At 38.9% G+C, this 19,832-nt stretch overlaps 1 protein-coding gene across 3 annotated transcripts in view; it reads left to right on the forward strand.

Annotated features, from left to right (window-relative positions):
* Positions 1-19,832, forward strand: part of smg7 (SMG7 nonsense mediated mRNA decay factor) — a 152,749-nt gene that overhangs the window by 113,153 nt on the left and 19,764 nt on the right. For 2 of the 3 annotated variants that reach the window (XM_063064048.1, XM_063064049.1), the window contains exon 19: positions 823-972. The exons of the other annotated variant lie outside the window; for it this stretch is intronic. In XM_063064048.1, coding sequence (XP_062920118.1) covers positions 823-972 — 150 coding nt within the window. The remainder of the gene's footprint in view (positions 1-822; positions 973-19,832) is intronic. 3 annotated transcript variants of the gene reach the window in all.

Here is a 19,832-nt window from a genome sequence, read left to right on the forward strand (position 1 = left end):
GAATTGCACTTGGAAGTAAATCAACATTTATTTAATGTCATGATCTTGGATATTCCTGTCTCAGTAACCCTCAAAGAGCTTCAATTTTGGAAGGTGGCTCATCATCAAGGCCAGTTGGATATGGCTAATAAATGCTTGCCTTACAGTTAATTTGCACATCCTATTAAGAAAAAAGAACTTTGAGTTGGTACCTCATTGCAGATGTCCATGACCATTTTTTTTTAATGCAGAGTAACCTTCAGGCAGCTTCCTTACATATCCTCAACTCATTCAGTACCTGTTCTGTTTGATCAATTTTGTGCAATTTCATTGAACTTTCATGTTCAGCAATCTGTTAATCTTGTTAAATTTTGGATCTGCACATTGTGATTTTTAGTTATTTCAAATCACAAATATAATACACTTACTAATCCTGTTAATTGTTGCATGTTATTCCAGCCCCAACTCCATTTAAAAGATTTCATTGGCTTTAAATTTACTTCATTACAAAAGCAAAACTATTTCCATGTTTAGTTGGTTAAGGTTAAAAACTATAGAACAACAGATGATGTAAAAACTATATTAAAGAGTACATTTAAATTCACCTACTAATTCTGTTCTTTACTTGTTAAATTCAGGCTTCAATACATTTAAATATTCTATTTTCCTCCAGTAATTCTGTGGGTGAAATCATGCATTATAAGATTCTTATACTTTTCCAGAGATCTTTGAAAATGAACGCATTTCCAGTATTTCAAGGTCTAAGGCCAGATCTAAAACTGTTTATTTTTGATTCCCCTCTGAGTATGCTTTCTTCCTCTGTTGTTCTTCTTCTGCCTATAGGATGCCAAGAGCTCACCTCTGTTGCCTCCTGACTTGTTAAAAAGTATTGCTGACTTTGAGGAGGAGGAAGAGCTGGCTTTTTCCAAACCCCATGATTTCTACCAGGCCTTGGCTGGCCCTCTTGGCAGTTCTTCGGGGCGTGGTTTCTTTGTATGTACTTCTTTGATCTTCTGTTTTCTTTCTTGCATTTCTGTTCTGAGTAAGTGCATATACTTGTTAGTATTGTAGTTATTCAAGCTACACTGGTCGTAAATTACTGTATTCTGACTCCTCTACTGTTTTTTTTATTAGAGGTAATATTCCATTCAAGTGAGGTTATGGGCAATAAACTTCAGGACACAATGCACATCATGGCATTGTGATTCAAGTCCCCACCACAACCCTGCACACTTATTTGCAGGAGTGTGTTCTTAAGATTGATGTCATCAAGAATTTGTTTCAACATTTAAACTGTTAAACTTGCCAATTGAGAGAAAAGGCCTGGTGAATCTCAAGGGAAGGAAGCCCAACACCACCACAAAGTCAGAAATGTAAGACTTAAGATGAGAGGTTAACTGGAAAGGATAACAAGTGTACTTAGAACAAAAGGATAAGGAAGGAAATAGATTAATATTATAAAACAGATGCCAAGTAGTGCAGTTGTAAACAAAAAGTCAAGAAAGTAGAAGTCGATAACTATCACTATTTCGGAAATAATGTTGGGATGTGAATTGTTGTTAGCTGAATTACAGAACCAGTGTCGAGTCCATAGCTGTCCAACTTTCTTGTGGTATTTCTTTGTTGCACTCCTTTTATCCTGAAGGCCTACTCAGTTGAATAAATACCTTTTTTAAAAAAATTTGGATTTTATTTTTAATTGTTGATGGTTAGGGCAACAGGAAATAAATTTATTTGTCAGTAAATGCCTTTAGTATTGCTATTATCATCTAGCATCACTAATCTTTATGCTTGTAATTTTTCACGTCTACTTCCCCTTTTATCCCTTATCCTAGCCTTTGCATCTCTCCTTTCTTGACAGCCAGTTCAATATCTTTATTAATTTCATTAGATACATGAGTAGATTGTTTCTCCAGCTTGGAGTTCCATTCATTTTTAGAAAATATCTTAAGAAAATTTGTACAAAAATGCTCTATTTTTCCTTTGGTTATATATATGTCTCTTCAATGAGAAGGAAATAAAGCATTATTCTGATTGCATATTTACTGTTTAAAATAAATATTTATCAGTTATACTACACTTTTCATAAATTTTGCTGAAATAAGTAATATATTTCAAATTTCTCTTTAGAATGTATATGAAGTTTTCATTAATCTTTGCTGAATTGTTAGTTTAATATTATCTCTATATGATATAAATCAGTTTACTGCTGTGAGATAATGCCATTATGCCATTGTGGATTGGTTTGCCATTAAAATATTACTGCACATAGTATAAATATTAAATGTCAGTGGTGAGAATTGAGCAAGAGAATTCGTGATCAGCAAAATTGGCTCAATGTGTAAAGGTAGATTAGAGAAACTGTATTTGAAGGAATTGTTTTCACTTTGAAAGTACGGAAGGTCATTGTAAAGCCTGCCATTTAAAATCTTATCCATTATGGTGTATCTAGCCTTCAAAATTGAAAATTTCACTCTTGGTAATAATGCTGCCTTTAGTACAGAATGAATACTGTTTTTGATTTCATCATTTTTCACTCCTGGTGATTACCCAGGATATGTAGGCTATTTACCCTCCCTAATACTTGCCACCATTTATATTCTACTCAAGCCCTCTCCCATATGGCCTCATTTAAATCTTATCACATAACCCTCTATTCCCTTCTCTCTCATGCTTATCTAGCTTGTCCTTTAATGTTTTCAACTCCGTGATATTCTCTTCTTTCTGTGATTAAACAAATTTCTCCAAAATTTCCTATATTGTATTTCCTGATGATTATTTTGTAATCATGACCTGTAAGTATGTTGTTCCCTACAAATTGAACCATAGTTTTTGCATACACTCTATTAAAATCCTTCTAAGACCTCAGTTAAATTAGAAGCAATTAACGATCTTTTGTTTTTCAAGCGAAGCAAAACCCAATCTGTTCATCCTTCCTTGATGTGTATAGTTTTGCATTTCTCATCTCACCTCTGTAAATCTCTGCACTTTCTCTAGTGCCTCTGCATCCTTTTTGAATATCTGTATGAACTATATGTGGTACTTTAAACAAAGGTTTTTAACTGATTTTGCATAACTTGTCATCTTCTCAATTCTGTCCCTCTTGAAATAAATCCTCGTGCTTGGTTGGTCTTTTTTTTAATGGCTTGGCTAATGTGAATTACATTCTATGGTTAATTCCAATATTCCTTTGTTGCTCTTGTATCTAGTCTCACATCTTCCAAGTAATGAGTGACCTCTGTCTTAACAAAACATGTACATTGTCATGTGTTTACTGCTGAAATATCAAATTTATGACAGTTCTGTGTTTTACTCCATCTATAATCTTGAATATTCCATCATTTGCTTTCATACCTGCCAGTGGAGAAATATACAGATGATGAGAAAGTAAGGGCAATGCATCTCCAGCTGTTCACATGTCTGCTCTAGAATTCAAAGAATGTCCACATGCAAAGCTCACTTTGTTGCACCTTTATATTACAAGAGACTACAATGGACACTCTTCCCCAACCACGAACCAAGTAATACTACAAACATAAAATGGTTATGTAATTAACTTCATTCATTATCAACACATATGTAACTAACTTCATTCATTATCAACACTAACTTACAGATAGTGGTAGTCTTTGGTCTGCTTTTGCCCAAAGCCCAATCCTTTTGATCATTAGCTCTTGAGATATAGCTTAAGCTGCTAACTGATCAAAGCTTTGAGATGACTGTGTCCTCACCAGTGCTGCAGGCTTCCTACTGCAGAACTTATAGTACTGTGCAAAAGTATTGGGCACCTATACATAGTTGGCGTGCCTAAGACTTTTGCGCAGTACTGTATTTGTCAATGTGGAGCAAAGAGCGTGTTTATAGATCTAGCGGAGAAAAGGATGTTGGGAATGGCGAGAGTGGAATGCTGTGGGAGGGGTGTGGAGCAGGTGCAGACACACCCAGCCTTGAGACACCAGGCAAGGTCACTTGATTCCAAACAGTTGGTTCATTGATCTCTTCGGTGTTTCCCAATTCCTCCCCTCTCCCTGCCTCCTTCAAGCTCTTACTCCACAATAGAGATTCGTATCAGAATCAGGTTTATACATGTCATGAAATTTGCAATTACCTAGTTTTTTGCATTAATTACTCATAAAATTTGGTCTGATCTTCATATAAGTCACAATAATAGACAAACATAATCTACCTAAACTAATAATACACAAACAATTGTACTTTTCATGCCTATATTAAACACATTGCTTAATCATCCGCAGTCCAGGCTGGAAAACGTTGTGAACCCTTGTATTTAATAATTGGTAGAACCTCCTTTAGCAACAATAACCTCCATCAAGTGTTTTCTGTAGCTGCTGATCAGACTAGCATAACAGCACGATACAAAATTATTTTTGTATCAATAAAAATATTGATACAATATTTTGTATCAATACAAAATTATTTCAGTTCATCAATATTTCTGGGATATCTTGCATGAACAACCCTCTTCAGGTCATGCCACAGGGTATCTTTTTTAAAAATATCCCATTCTGTTGTTGATTTACACTTGTGTTTCAGATCATTGTCTTGTTGCATCATCCAACTTCTATTTAAGCTTCAGTTGATGGACTGCTACCCTGACATTCTCCTGTAAAATGTCTTGACACAATTTTGAATTCATTGTTCCCTCAATGATTGCAAGCAGTCCAGGCCCAGAAGCAGCAAAGCGGCCCCAAACATGATGCCCCTTCCACCATGCTTCACAGTTGGGATGAGGTTTTGGTGTTGGTGTGTAGTGCCCTTTTCCCTCCAAACATAATGGTGTGCATTTCTGCCAAAAATTCAACTTCTGTCTCATCTGTCTATAGAACATTACCCAGAAGTGCTATGGAACATATAGGTGATCTTTCACAAACTTGAGATGTGCAGCAATTTTTTTTGTTTTGGAGAGCAGTGGTTTCCACTTTGGTGTCCTCTTACTATGGACTAATGAACAATCAGGCCTTTAGAAATTGTTTTGTAGCCTTTTCCAGCTTCCTGCAACTCTACAATTCTTGTAAGGTTCTCTGGAAGTTGTTTTGATCGAGGCATGGTGCTCTTTTGAGAAGAGCAGGCTCTGGCCGTAATTTGACTTTGTGTGTCCTTTTTATAGCGTAAGGCACCTCTACAACCCACACCTCCAATCTCATCTCGTTGATTGATGAGGTGATGAGGTCATTGGTGATATGGTTAAAATAAGTTGTAGGGGGAATGGGAGCCAGAATGACAGAATAGTGATATTCCAGGTAGTGGAGAGGGTGAATTGAATTGAGTTGACTATATTACATACATCCTTCACATACATGAGGAGTAGAAATCTTTACATCTCAAAAAAAAGGGCCGGCTGGTGGCGCAATGATTTCAATGCCGGACTCCGGAACGAAGGTTCCAGGGTTCGAACCCAGTCGGGTCCACTCCCGAGTACGCTTTCCATCCATGCCGGGTTGAGTGTCCAGATCGCAACTTGACCTCGTAAGTATGATTGGAACACCTGTCTCCAAATAGCTTTTGTTCAAGGCATTACCCCAGAGGGTCACATACTTTTTGAACCTAAACTGTCATTGTTTAAATGATGTATTCAGTATTGATGAGAAGTACAATTGTTCGTGTGTTATTAGTTTAAGCAGATTGTGTTTATTATTGTGACTTAGATACAGGCCTTTCAGCACATTTGGTCATTTGCACAAACCATTAATCTGCTTAATCCTATCAACCTGTACTAGATAATACCTGTACATACTCCTCTCATCTATGTATCTAAATTTATCTTAAATGTTGAAATCAACCCCACATGCACCACTTCAGCTGGCAGCTCATTCCACACTTTCACCATCCTCTGAGTGAAGCAGTTCCCCCTCATGTTCCCCTTAAACATTTCACCTTTCACCCTTAACCTACGACCTGTAGTTGTAGTCTCACCCAACTTCAGTGGGGAAAAAGCCTGCTTGCATTTACCCTATCTATACCGCTCAAATCTTCCTTCAAATCTTATATGTTCTAGAGACTAAATTCCTAACCTACTGAACCTTTCCCTATAATTCAGGTAACATTCTTGTAAATTTTCTCTATACTCTTTAATCTTATTTACATTCTTCCTGTAGGTAGGTGACCAAAACTCACCAACGCCTTACACAATTCGGCATAACATCTCAATTCCTGTATTCAGTGTATTGATTTATGGAGGCCATAGTGCCAAAGGCCTTCTTTACGACTCTATCTACCTTGACATCACTTTCAAGGAATTATGGATCTGTATTCCTAAACCCCTCTATTATACAACATTTTTCAGAGCCCTACCATTCAATGTGCAAGGCCTACCCTGGGTGGTCCTCCCAAAGTGCAACATCTCACACTTGTCTTTATTAAATTCCATGTGCCATTTTTTTTTTAGCCCATTTTTCCAGTTGGTCCAGATCCCGCTGCAAGCTTTGATTGTCTTCCTCACTATCCACACAGTCTTGGTTTTAACCACAAATTTGCTGATCCAGTTTATCACATTATCATCCAGATTGTTGATATAGATAACAAACAACAACGGACCCAGCACCAATCCCTATGACACACCACTAGTCACAGGCTTCCAGTCTATACTGGAATGGGAGGCAACCATCTATAACCACTCTTTGGCTTCTTCCATGAAGCCAATGTCTGATCCAGTTTGCTCCTTCATCTTGAATGCCAAGCAACTGAACCTCCTTGACCACCTCCCATGCAGGATCTTGTCAAAGGCCTTTCTAAAGTCTATATAGACAACATCTACTGCCTTGCCTTCATCAACTTTCTTGGTAACTGCTAGGAACCCTGCAATTTCTGCACTAACCTCCCACAAGATCCGAGGAAACACCTTCTCCTCTGTAACCTGTATAGGGTCCATGACCTCACTGCTGCATTTTCTCATATTTATAGACTCTTTGTTCATCTCCTGAGTCAATACAGATGCAAAATTCCATTTAAAGTCTCTCCCTCCTTTCTTTCGGTTTCACACACACATTACCACACTGATCTTCCAGGAGATATATTTTGTTTACCATCCTTTTGCTCATATAACTAAAAATTCAAAAGTTCATTTATTATCAATGCATGTATCCATATGCAACTCTGAAATTCTTTTTCTCTTAACATATCTGCTCTTAATATATCTTAAAAGACCTTAGGATCTCTTTTCACCTTGTCTTCTCGAGCAATCTCATGTCTTTCTTTTAGCCCTCCTGATTTCCTCCTTAAATCCCTTTTTGCATTTCTTATATTCTTCAAGTACTTCATTTGTTCCTGCCTGCCTGTACCTGCTATGCACACTTCCTTTTTCTTAACCAGGGCCTCAATATCTCTTGAAAACCAAGGCTCCATTAACCTGTTATCCTTGTCTTTTTAATTGTGACAGGAATATACAAACTCTTGAAGGCCTCCCATTTACCAAGTATACCTTTGCTAGAAAACAACCTATTCCAGATTAAGGAACCTTTCCTGAACATATTTGAACCCTTTTCCATCCAGCCCTATTACAGTTTGGGAGTCCCAGTCCAGTCAATCTGTGGAAAGTCAAAATAATTTACTCTCTAACACCCTTATTTATTGCAACAGTCTGTGATCTCTCTACAAATTTGTGCCCCTAAATCCTGTGGACTGTTGGGTGTATATAATATAATCCCATTAACATGGTCTTTCTTATTCCTCAGTTCTACCCATAAAGCCTCACTAGACGATCTTTCCAGTCTGTTCTGACTGAGCACTGCCGTGACATTTTCTCTGACTAGTAACACCATCCCTCCTCCTTTAATCCCTCCCGTTCTATCACAACTAAAACAATAGGACCCCAGACATTGAGCTGGCGGTCTTGCCTCACCTGCAACCAAGTCTCACTAATGACTACATTCTCATAATTCCACATGCTGATCCATGCCCTAAGGTCATCCACCTTTCCTGCAAAATTCCTTCATTGAAATATACGCAGATCAAAACACTAGACCCACAATGCACAGCCTTTTGATCTCTGACCTTGTACGTAGGCTTAGCAACATCTTTCGCCGTAACCACTCCACTATCTGTTCTAGCACACTGGTTCCCATTCCCTGCAACTTCAGTTAAACCCCACCCCGTGCAGTACTAGCAAAACTTTCTTTTTTTTAATTAATTTTTTTATGTTTCTACAATGCAACAACAAAAATAAAAAAAGAGGTTTATACAGTGCAAAACAAAAGTATCAAATGTACAGTTCATAACAGTTAAGGAAAAGCACCCATTGTAGAATCATATAAAGTTAGTTACCACTCCACCCTCCCACTAGCCAACTCCAAACCAACCTTACAATATATAGAAAAGTTGATCAGAAGAACTTCTTTATAAAAAGGAAGTATATTGCCTACTACTTGAGCTATAATGTGTTTACACATCAAAAAAAACCGTAAGTCTTAACCGAAAGAAGCTGGAAGTAAGGGATTTAAATGCAAAAGGAAAAAAGGAGGGATAAACCCTTAATCTAAATGGGAATTATGAAATTATTCAAGAAAAGGTCCCCACACCTTTTGGAACTTTATGTCCGAATTAAGAAGTGAATAATGAATCTTTTCAAGGTCTAAGCAACACATAATGTCTCTGAGCCATTGAGCATGAGTGGGTGGGGCAACATCTCTCCACTTAAGAAAGACTGCACGTCTGGCCAAAAGAGAAGCAAAAGACAATGTACTACGTTTGGTCGGACTCAACTTCTCCCGAGCTGCCAAAAAGAACAGTCAGAGGGTTAGGATCCAAATAGTAGTTAAGTATATGGGATAAAGTTTAAAAAAAAATCCCTCCAGAATTTCTCCAAGCTAGGACAAGTCCAGTACAAATGAATAAGTGAAGCCTCGCCCCATTTACACTTGTCGCAACAGGGATTAATATTAGGATAGAACCGCGATAATTTAGTTTTAGAGACAATGAGCTCTGTGTACAATCTTGAACTGTGAAAGGCAGTGGCGAGCACATAAAGAAGTTGAATTAACTGACTTGAGAATTGAATCCCATGCCTCGTCGGACAGAGGAAAAATTTAAATCATGCTCCCATGATGAGTGTTGGGTAGATTGAACTTTACAGACAGCTGTTCAAAAGTTGCAAAGCGATTGTCTATGAAAAGATTTTCAAAGCACCTAATACCCTTTCTGTGCCAGTCTTGAAATGTGAAATCCTGCGTAGAAGGCTGAAAAAGACGATTATGTAGACTAGGACTAGCGAGAGAGAAACCGTGAAGACCATTATATCTCCTGAACTGAGCCCATGTTCTCAGAGTGTGTCTGATAACAGGATTAACAATTGATTTAGACAGATGGCAAGAAAGTGGGGATCCAAGAAGTGTGGGAATGGAGCGATTTTTATAAGCGTTCAACTCCATTGCCAGCCATATTGGGCAGTTAGACTGAGTATAAAAGTAAGGCCAAAAGATAAGACAACGTGTGTTGGCTGCCCAGTAATATAAATGAAAATTGGGCAAGGCCATACCTCCTACCCTTTTAGGTTTTTGAAGGTGAGCTTTATTTAGTCTGGGACGTCTGCCCTTCCATAGATAATAATAGAAATAATAGAATCTAACGAAATTTTTTAAAGAAAAGCTTTAGAAATAAAAATTCGTAAAGATTGAAATAAGTATAAAAACTTAGGAAGGGTATACATTTTAACAACATTAGTTTAACCTATTGGAGACATAGACAGGATGACCACTGTACTAGATTCTGTTTTGTATGGTTTAAAAGATTAGTGAAATTTTCTCCAAAAAGACGCTTATAATTCCTTGTTACTGTAATGCCAAGGTAAGTAAATTGATTATTTACTACTTTAAAAGGGAGGTTATGAAATTCTAATATTTGTGCTTCTCTGTTTATTGGAGAGAGTTTGCTCTTATGTAGATTAAGTTTGTATCCGGAAAGCTGGCTAAATTTGTTAAGGTGTGAAAACATTGGGGATAAGGTAGCCTCCAACCTGATGGCATGAACATCGACTTCTCTAACTTCCGCTAAGGCCCCACCTCCCCCTCGTACCCCATCTGTTACTCATTTTTATGCACACATTCTTTCTCTCACTCTCCTTTTTCTCCCTCTGTCCCTCTGAATATACCTCTTGCCCATCCTCTGGGTCACCCCCCCCCCCCCGTCTTTCTTCCCGGACCTCCTGTCCCATGATCCTCTCGTATCCCCTTTTGCTTATCACCTGTCCAGCTCTTGGCTCTATCCCTCCCCATCCTGTCTTCTGCTATCATTTTGGATCTCCCCCTCCCCCTCCAGCTTTCAAATCCCTTACTCACTCTTCCTTCAGTTAGTCCTGACGAAGGGTCTCGGCCTGAAACGTCGACTGCACCTCTTCCTACAGATGCTGCTTGGCCTGCTGCGTTCACCAGCAACTTTGATGTATGTTGCGGGGATAAGGAGGTAGTCGGATTTGATATTAAAAAGTAAAAGATCATTAGCATAAAAAGAGACTTTGTGCTCAACAACCCCCACCCACCCCCGTCAATTCAGCACAGCTACGAAACGCAATCGCCAGTGGCTCTATGGCCAGATCAAAAAGTAAGGGACTTAAAGGGCACCCTTGCCGGGTGCCGCATTTAAGGTTGAAAGGCTGGAATTGCTGAGAGTTGGTCAAGACAGAAGCAGTAGGGTGTGAATATAACAATTTAATTCATGTAATAAAACTTCGTCCAAAATCAAATTTTTCTAAAAGCACAAAAAGGTAATACCACTGCACACGATCAAACGCTTTCTCTGCGTCTAAAGAAATGACACATTTGGGAATCCCAGCTGAAAGTGAGTATAAGGTATTAAATAGACGCCGTATATTTAAAAAAAAAGGGAGACAATTTTTAATAAAACCAGTTTGGTCTTCAGAAATAATTAAGGATAGAATGTTCTCCAATCAGCGGGCCAAAACTTTAGCCAAAATTTTAACATCAACATTTAGCAAAGAGATTGGTCTATAGGAAGAACACTCTGATGGATCTTTGCCTTTTTTTGCTAAAAGAGTGATACATGCCTCATTAAATGATGCTGGCAACTTACTTTGTTTAAACGAATCAGATAAAACTAAAATTAGTTAAGGCGAAAGCAGTGAGGAAAATGATTTATAGATTTCTACAGAGAACCCATCAGGTCCAGGAGATTTACCAGACTGCGATACTGAAATAGCTGGGGATATTTCCTCTAATGATAATGGCTCATTCAATTTTGCTTTGAGATCAGGAGAAAGCGTAGGAATATTTAAACTATTTTAAAAAATGCTCGACAGAGATAATATCATTTAAAGATTCAGAAGTATAGAGTCGAGAATAGTAATTCTTGAATGTGTCATTAATTTCAGAATGATTCAAAGTAATGTTCCCATTTCCCATTCGATTTTTTGTAATATGTTGTTTAGCTTTAGAGCGTCTTAGTTGGTTAACTAAAAATTTACCGGATTTATCACCATGGATATAAAACCAGCTCTTACTTTCCAAAAGTTGGCGTTCAATTGGGTGAGTGGAAATAAGGTTAAACTCAGGTTGAAGTTCCACTCGTTTCTTATACAACTCAGGATTTTTGGTCTGGGCATATAGTTGGTCTGTTGCTTTAATTTGATTGACCAGATCTAATCGCTCTTTATGGGTCTTCCTTTTCAAATTCACAGTATTGAAATTATTTGACCCCTTAGGTATGCTTTCATAGTGTCCCAAACAACCTGATTTGAGGTTTCAGATGACGTGTTAATTTTTTTTAAAAACGTTATCTGGTCCTCCATAAATTTTACAAAATTATTATCTGACGACAGGGTCAGATTAAAACGCCAATGCTTATTCTTTTGGGGGAACCAGGAAGAATTATAGACGGTGACTGGGGTGTGATCTGAAATCAATATACCCTGATAGTCACAAGAGCAAACAGATGGAATCAGCTGATTATCAATTAGAAAATAATCAATTCTAGTAAAAGTGTGATGGTCATGTGAAAAAAAAGTAATCGCTCTCATTTGGATGGAGAAAACGCTGTACATTGGAGATACTGTAATTGGAAAGGAAAGACTGAACTGGTAGTCTAGGAATAGAGGACGATCGATCCGAAACTGGATCTAACCAACAATTAAAATCACTGCCCAATATGAGAGAATACGAACTCATCTCAGGCAATAAAGAGAAAAAAACTAGCAAAAAACTCCACATCATCCAAATTGGGAGCGTCTAAGTTAGCCAGTGTGTTATATAATTTCCCCGAGACAATAATAAATTGACTGTTTGTATCAGATACCTTGTTATGAAGCTCAAAGGGAACATTTTGATTTATAAGATTTGGGACTCCCCTAGCTTTAGCCTGAAAAGTAGAATGGAAGTGCTGCTCCACCCATCTCGACATGAGACGAGAGTTATCAGAACTGCGAATGTGTGTTTTTTGCTAAAAAGCAATTGCTACATTAAGCTGTTTAAGATGTGAAAACACCTTCCTTCTTTTAACAGGATGGTTCAATCCCTTAACATTCTGACTTACAAAACTCAACAGACTAATCATTGTCCTTTTTTAAAAAAAGAATGAGGATAGTAGGCAAAAGCATTGTCAGAAATTCGAGTAACAGCTCTGGGGCAAAAGTATAAAACAAGAAAAACAGGACAGAAATACGTCCTGAATAATACAAATATCTAAAGGTTCTATGAATAATATTGACATTAGAGTTCCCTCCACCCCACACACACCCCACGGCAAGGGAGCTACCGAAAAGCAACAGCAAGCTCTTCAAAAAAAAAGTCACCCCATAACCCAACTTCCTGTCTCTTAACATCGTCATCAGCTCCATCTTGTCTCAATTACAAACCAGAAAACTTTTAGCACTACAAACTAAAGTTATACATAGTGAAAAGAAAAACAATTCCACCAAAATTTAAGCGTAACTCAAGGTAATAATCCAAAAAAAAGATGTGAACTAGTATTTTAGAAAAAAATAAACAAGTAAATGGACTTTACCCAGTGACCTACCTGCAAGAAAGTATGAAAAAAAATTTACTGACTTAAGAAAGAAAGATCGGGGGAAAAATAAGCGGGGAGAAAAAGTACTTCACCACCAGTATGAGTAATCGAACTGAATGTGAGGGACTCGAAGTAACAGGGAGGCTTTCGATAAATTTCTGGGCTTCTGTAGCCGAGTTAAACCACTTTTTGCCTCCACTAGTAAGAGATAATCTGAGGCGAGCTGGAAATCAAAGGGAAGGCCTGAATCTGCAATTATATAGTTCTTTCATGACTCCTTTATACTCTGCTCACAGACTCAGAACTTGGGGAGCATAGTCCTTGACAACACAAATTAATTTCCCCTTGTATTCCAACATCCCTCTCCAACGGGCTTCTTTAGCCAAGAGATCTTTAATCTGGTAGCGATAAAAACAAATAATTACAGGGCGTGGCCTGTGCCCCGGCTCTGGTTTAGGCGCTAAGGTACGATGAGCTTTATCTCAGGCGGAGTCGAAAGTATATCATTCCCAAAAATCTCACATAGCAAAGTGAAGAAAAATTCAGCAGGGGGTCCACTTTCGATAGACTGGCAAGCCGAGAATACGTAGATTTTGAGTCTGCCCTGACTTTCCAGGTCGGTAACTTTGGATACTAGCTTGCTGTTATGATCTCTCAAGCTGGAACAAACATTTTCCAACTCTTTAAAACGGCAGTCTAAATCATCTGTGCAAACTCGAGATGTGAAATAAGCATTGGGCATGATCCTCCACTTTGGATTTAATTTGATCCAATTTCGATTCCAACGAACTGAAAGAAGACTTAAATTCAGTAATTATCTCCTGTCGATGCTGTTCTAATAATGAGATAATGTTTTCGCTCGAGAAACTGGCTGCTGGAACTTCTTTTTTCCCCGATTTGGTGGTCTTTGGAGCCATTATAAAACAGGTGCATTCGTAGGCAGGAGGGAGAATAAAAAATTTAACAGTTTGGAGTAAAAAAAAGAGAGAAGGAGTGCGGAGATAAGAAATAGAACAGAGTGATAGCTTTTAGCGACTAAACCATCGCCATCTTGACCAGAAGTCCACAAAACCTTCTGATGGAATTCTGGTTCCTTTCCAGTTCAGATGCAAACCGTCCCTTTTGTGCAGGTCCCATCTTATTTGGAAGAGATCCCAATGGTCAAAAATCGGAAGCCCTCCCTCCTGCACCTACTCCTTAACCACATGTTAAACTGTATGATCTTCTATGTCTGGCCTCACTAACATGTAGCATGGGTATCAGTCCTGAAATCACAACCCTGGCAGTCTTGTTCTTTGGCTAAGTACCTAACTCCCTGAACTCACTTTGCAGGGCCTTGTGACCCATCCTACCCATGTCATTGGAATACAACCTCTGGCTGCTCACTCTCCCACCTAAGAATGCTGTGGACTCGATCCATGATTTCCTTGACCCTGGCACCCAGGAGGCAACAAACCACCCTGGAATCTCTTTCTCATCCACGGAACCTCCTTTTTGCCCCTCTAACCAAAGAAGTCCCTATTACTGCAGCTCGCCTTTTCTCCCCCCTTCCCTTCAGAGCCACAGAGCCAGACTCAGTGTCAGAGACTTGTTCACTGCCAGTTCTCAGGTAGATCATTCGCCGCCTCTCCCCCCAAAGCAGCATCCAAAGTCATATACTTGTTATTGAGAGGAACAGCCAGAGGAATACACGTCACTGGCTGCATATTCCCTTTCCCTCTCCAGGTCATCTGGTTCTTTCTCCTTGATATATCTATACTTACTTTATACTTTATTGTCGCCAAACAATTGATACTAGAACGTATAATCATCATAGTGATATTTGATTCTGCACTTCCCGCTCCCTGGATTACAAATCGATAGTAAATATTAAAAATTTAAATTAGAAATCATAAATAGAAAATAGAAAAATGGGAAGTAAGGTAGTGCAAAAAAACTGAGATGCAGGTCCGGATATTTGGAGGGTACGGCCCAGATCCGGGTCAGGATCCGTTCAGCATACCTGTTTATCCTTCATGAAATGACTTACAAATGAATATGATGGCAAATGTTTATCTGAGGACAGCATTTGTTGGGGGGGGTGGGGAGAGTATTGTCCAATTTATTGACATACAGTGCAGAGTAGACCCTTCCGGCCCCTCAAGCCATGCCGCCCAGCAATCCCCCAATTTTATCCTAGCCTAATCATGGGACAATTTACAATGACTAATTAGCTTACCAATTGGTACTTCTTTGGACTGTGGGAGGAAACTGGAGCACCCAGAAGAAACCCATACAGTCATGGGAAGAACATACAAGCTCCTTACAGGCATTGGCAGGAGTTGGACCGGGGTTGCTGGTACTGTAAAGCAATGTGCTAACCGATATGCTACCATGCTGTTTCTGTTGAAGCTCAATGTGAATGGTGATGTTGGTAAGTGCACAGGGAATGGTGTATCTGGAGAAGTGGTTACGTGATGTCCAAGAGCATGTCAGAAGAAATGAAGGTACAATTTGATGTACTAAGTTGTATACTAATTCAGTAAAATAATTCTTGTACTAAGTATTTAGGCTCTTGCTCTCTAAAATAGACTTATTCCTCCATTGATAGGAAAGAATATTCCAGTGACCAGTAGTGTTCCACAAGGGTCCATGTTGGGACTGATTCTTTTTAACGTTATATGTCAGTGATTTGGATGATGGAGTTGGTGACTTTGTTGCAAAGTTCGCAGACAATATGAAGACAGGTGGAGGGGCAAGTATTTTTGAGGATGTAAAGAGGCTGCAGAAGGACTTGGATTAGGAGAATGGGCAAAGAAATGGCAGATGGAATACAGTCAGGAAGTGTATGGTCCTGCACTTTTGGTAGAAGAAATGAGAGGGTTAACACTCTCTAAATGGAGAGAAAATACAAAAACGTGAGCACAAAGGGACTTGGGAATCCTTATGCAGGATTCCCTAAAGGTGAGTTTGCAGGTTGAGGCTGCAGTGAGGAAGGCAAATCTGATGTTGGCATTTATTTCAAGAAGACTAGAATATGAATGCAAGGCTGTAATGTTGAGACTTTATAAAGCACTGGTGAGGCCTCACTTTGAGTAGTGTGAGCAGTTTTGAGCCCTTTATCTTAGAAAGGATGGCTGAAACTGGAAGGGGTTCAAAGGAGATTCACGAAAATGATTCCAAGTTTGAACGGCTTGTCAAATGAAGAGGAAGGTCGTGGGTCCGCTTGTGGCTCTGGACCTATATTCACTAGAATTCAGAAGAATGAGGGGTGACCTCATTTAAACCTATCAAAAGGTGAAAGACCTTGATAGAGTGGATGTGGAGAGGATGCTTCCTATGGTGGGAGAGTCTAAAACCAGAAGACACAGCCTCAGGATAGAGGCTTTTAGAACAGAGATGAAGAAGAATTTCTTTAGCCAGAGAGTAGTAAACCTGTGGAATTTTTTTTGCCACAGGCAGCTGTGGAGGCCAAGTTTTCATGCATATTTAAAGCAAATTGATAATTTCTTGATTGGTCATGGCATGAAGGGATACATGGGGAAGGCAGGAGATTGGGGCTGAGAGGAAAATTGGATCAGCCATGATGAAATGGTGGAGCAGACTTGATGAGTGAAATGGCCTAAGTCTGCTCCTATAGCTTATGGTCTTATGGTCCAATATGTCTCTCCAGTTTCTCAGCAGCATATTGAGGAGGATATCACAAAAGTGAGATGCAGTTTTTGCCCACAAAAACGTCATTCTGGAGCTTTTTATCTTTGCTTTCCACCTAAACTACGTGAAGTTGCATGTTTTGAATATTCCTTTTAAATATTAAGACATGTCATTATTGTTTGGACAGTAAATTTGGATGTAAGCTTACAATGAGTAGTTAAGAAATTATTGTCAAGTATTGACAACTACCTACAGGTAGGCAGATGACTGTGAGTAAAATGGAAGGATATGGACCTTGTGTACGCAGAAGAGATTAATTTAGTTAGCTATATAGTTACTAATTTAATTGGTCGGCACAACATTGTGACCTGAAGGTCCTGTTCCTGTGCTGTACTGTTCTGTTTTCTGTTTTAAGACATACATTTCTCATACTCAGGTTTGAAAGCTATCTTAAAATAAGATGCTTTACTCTTGGGAAACTTGATCATGGCAAATTAAATCTATTATTTCTTTATTGGATAAAGATATTAATGACTGTAATCAGAATTTTGCTTGTAGTCGTTATAAAATATCAGTTAAGCCACATAATATCTGCTCTAAGCTGTTGAATGAAGTGACATTCTGATTGCATAATTTGAAAAATACCTGAATCATCCAGCATGCATGCAATGAACACATATAATGTCTTCAAAGGAACAGTATACATCCAGATGAAATTGTATTGTGCTCTTGATTATACTATATTGATTGTACTATTTGCATATAGAGTTGGAAAGAATAATGTTTAAACGAAAACCTAACAATGGAATATGCTCTTTTCATTGGGATATTCTTCCTGTTTTTATCTTTACCTACTTAGTTGTTGTACATTACTTTCATACATTGTCCATTTGAAATATGTGGAAAGAAAATAAGTCAAAGTAACAAATTCTCTGAATGCATGAATTTGAACTCAGTTCACCTTTTTTTGATGGTGTTAAAACCCTGCACTTCTATTATGATTATGATCATTGATAACAGTTGTATGTTGTGCAAGTTCTGCACAAGATATGTCCAAATGAGGACATAGCAGCAATCCGGTTTGTGGTTTGCTGCAAGTAGAATCTGAATGTGCAGTAAAATTAAGAATCATAATAGTTGCTATTTACATTAATGTTATATGTGTAGTACCATCCTGATACTGAACAAAATACTTGTCAGTCATTCCTAATGGCTGGTGACCATAAATTGAGGAAGAAGCCTCTTAGTTCTTGGCTTTGCCCACAAAAAATGAATATTTTAGGTACTGTTTCTTAGGATCTTTGTAAGCCTTCATGTCGATCATTAATTATGTCATTCTGTCCTTACTTTGGTTGTATAGGTAACTTACATTTTACAACACAACTCAGCTCTGGCCCTGGACTTTCTTTTCTTTTCCTTCATCTCCTATAGACTCATGCTGTAACTGTCACAAACAGTTTAGTAAGTTGACCATGATGCCTTTTACCCAAGGCCTTCATTAGATTTTGGAGACACACACGATCTGTTTTTCACAAATGGCAAAGTCAGTTGATGTCTTCTGTCAATTTTGTACATTTCCAACCATCCCATTTCTTGTATTTCCTTTTTACTTATGCACGCTGTACCACTTATAAAACAACCAACTTTAAGTACAAGTATGCATTAGACTAAATGGGATATGGATATTTATAACTCCTCTGATAGACTCTGATATGATCATCTGTTTTGATTGTACTGGTTAAACAAAATCAATGCAAAAAAGATAAGCGTAGATGAATATTAAAACAGATAGGTAAAACACTTGTGCAGAGAGCATAAGGATACTGCAAAAGCATATTGATAGAAAAAGAGAGTAGATAAATGTTGATCAAAGATGTAATGTGGAAAAATGTATAATTCTCCATTTTGGCTGCAAAAAAAAAGAGAATTTTAGCTACATGGTAAGAGATTGGTCTGACATGCAAGAGTATCCAGTTCAGCTACTCGTGATCCACAAAAGTAATTAATTAGGCAAGCCAGGAGAATGCTTTTGGTTACTGCTAGGGGAATTGAAAATTAGGAGTGGAAATTAGACTACTGTATACATGGCATCAGTGAGGCCACATCCGAAGTTCTGTTTACATTCTCAATATAAAAAGTTACAAATATATTGGCAGCAATGAAGATTTAATCAAGATGTAAGTGCGAGAGATTCTGCAGATGCTGAAAATCCAGAGCAGCACACAAAAAATGCTGGAGGAACTCAGTAGGTCAGATCACATCTATGGAAGTGAATAAACATTCGATGTTTTGGACTGACCCCCTTCATCGGGACTGAAGAGGAAAGGGGGAAGAAGCCAGAATAAAAAGGTGAGAGAAGCGAAGCTAGAAGGTGGTAGGTGAAGCAAGGTGGGTAGGTGAAGGGGATGAAGTAAGAAGCTGAGAGGTGATACGTTGGAAAGGCAAGGACTGGAGAAGAAAGGAATCTGATAGGAGAGGAGAGTGGACCGGAAGTTTGGGGAACTTGATATTCATGTGCTCAGGTTGGAGGCTACCTAGGTGGAATATGAGGTGTTGCTCCTCCAACCTGAGAATGGCCTCAGCTTGACAGAAGGAGGCCATGGATCATCATGTAAGAATGGGGGTTAGAATTGGAATGGCTGGCCACTGAGAAATCCTACTTTTTGCGGATGGAACGAAGGTGCTTGACAAAATGGTCCCCCAATTTACGGCGAATTTCACCAATGTAGAAGAGGCCTCATCAGGAGCACTAGATACAGTAGCCGCCCCAAACAGATCTGCGGGTAACGTGTTGCCTCACCTGGCAGGACTTTTTGAGGGCTGAATGGAAGTGTGGAGGAAGTGACTGGGTAGGTATAGCACTTCTGCTTGCAGGGATAAGTGCCAGGAAGGAGATTAGTGGGGAAGGACAAATGGAAAAGGGAATCACGGAGGGAGTGATCTCTGCAGATGGTGAAAGTTGGGGGGGGGGGTGTGGAGAGGTAAAGGTGTGTTTGGTGGTAGGATAATATTGAAGATAGCAGAAGTTACGGAGAATGATGCATTGGATGCGGGGTGGTAGGTGAGGACAAGAGGAACTCTATCCCTGTTAAGGTGGTGGGAAGATGGTATGAGCAGAGATGTTCAGGAAATGGAGGAGATGCAGGTGAGGGCAGCATCAATGGTGGAGGAAACCCCATTCTTTCAACAAGGGACACATCTGAGGGCCTGGAAAGGTGAACCTCATCCTGGAAACAGATGCGGCACAGACA

Source organism: Mobula hypostoma, chromosome 12 (genome assembly GCF_963921235.1).
Source record: "Mobula hypostoma chromosome 12, sMobHyp1.1, whole genome shotgun sequence".
In the NCBI taxonomy this organism is placed as follows: Eukaryota; Metazoa; Chordata; class Chondrichthyes; order Myliobatiformes; family Myliobatidae; genus Mobula; species Mobula hypostoma.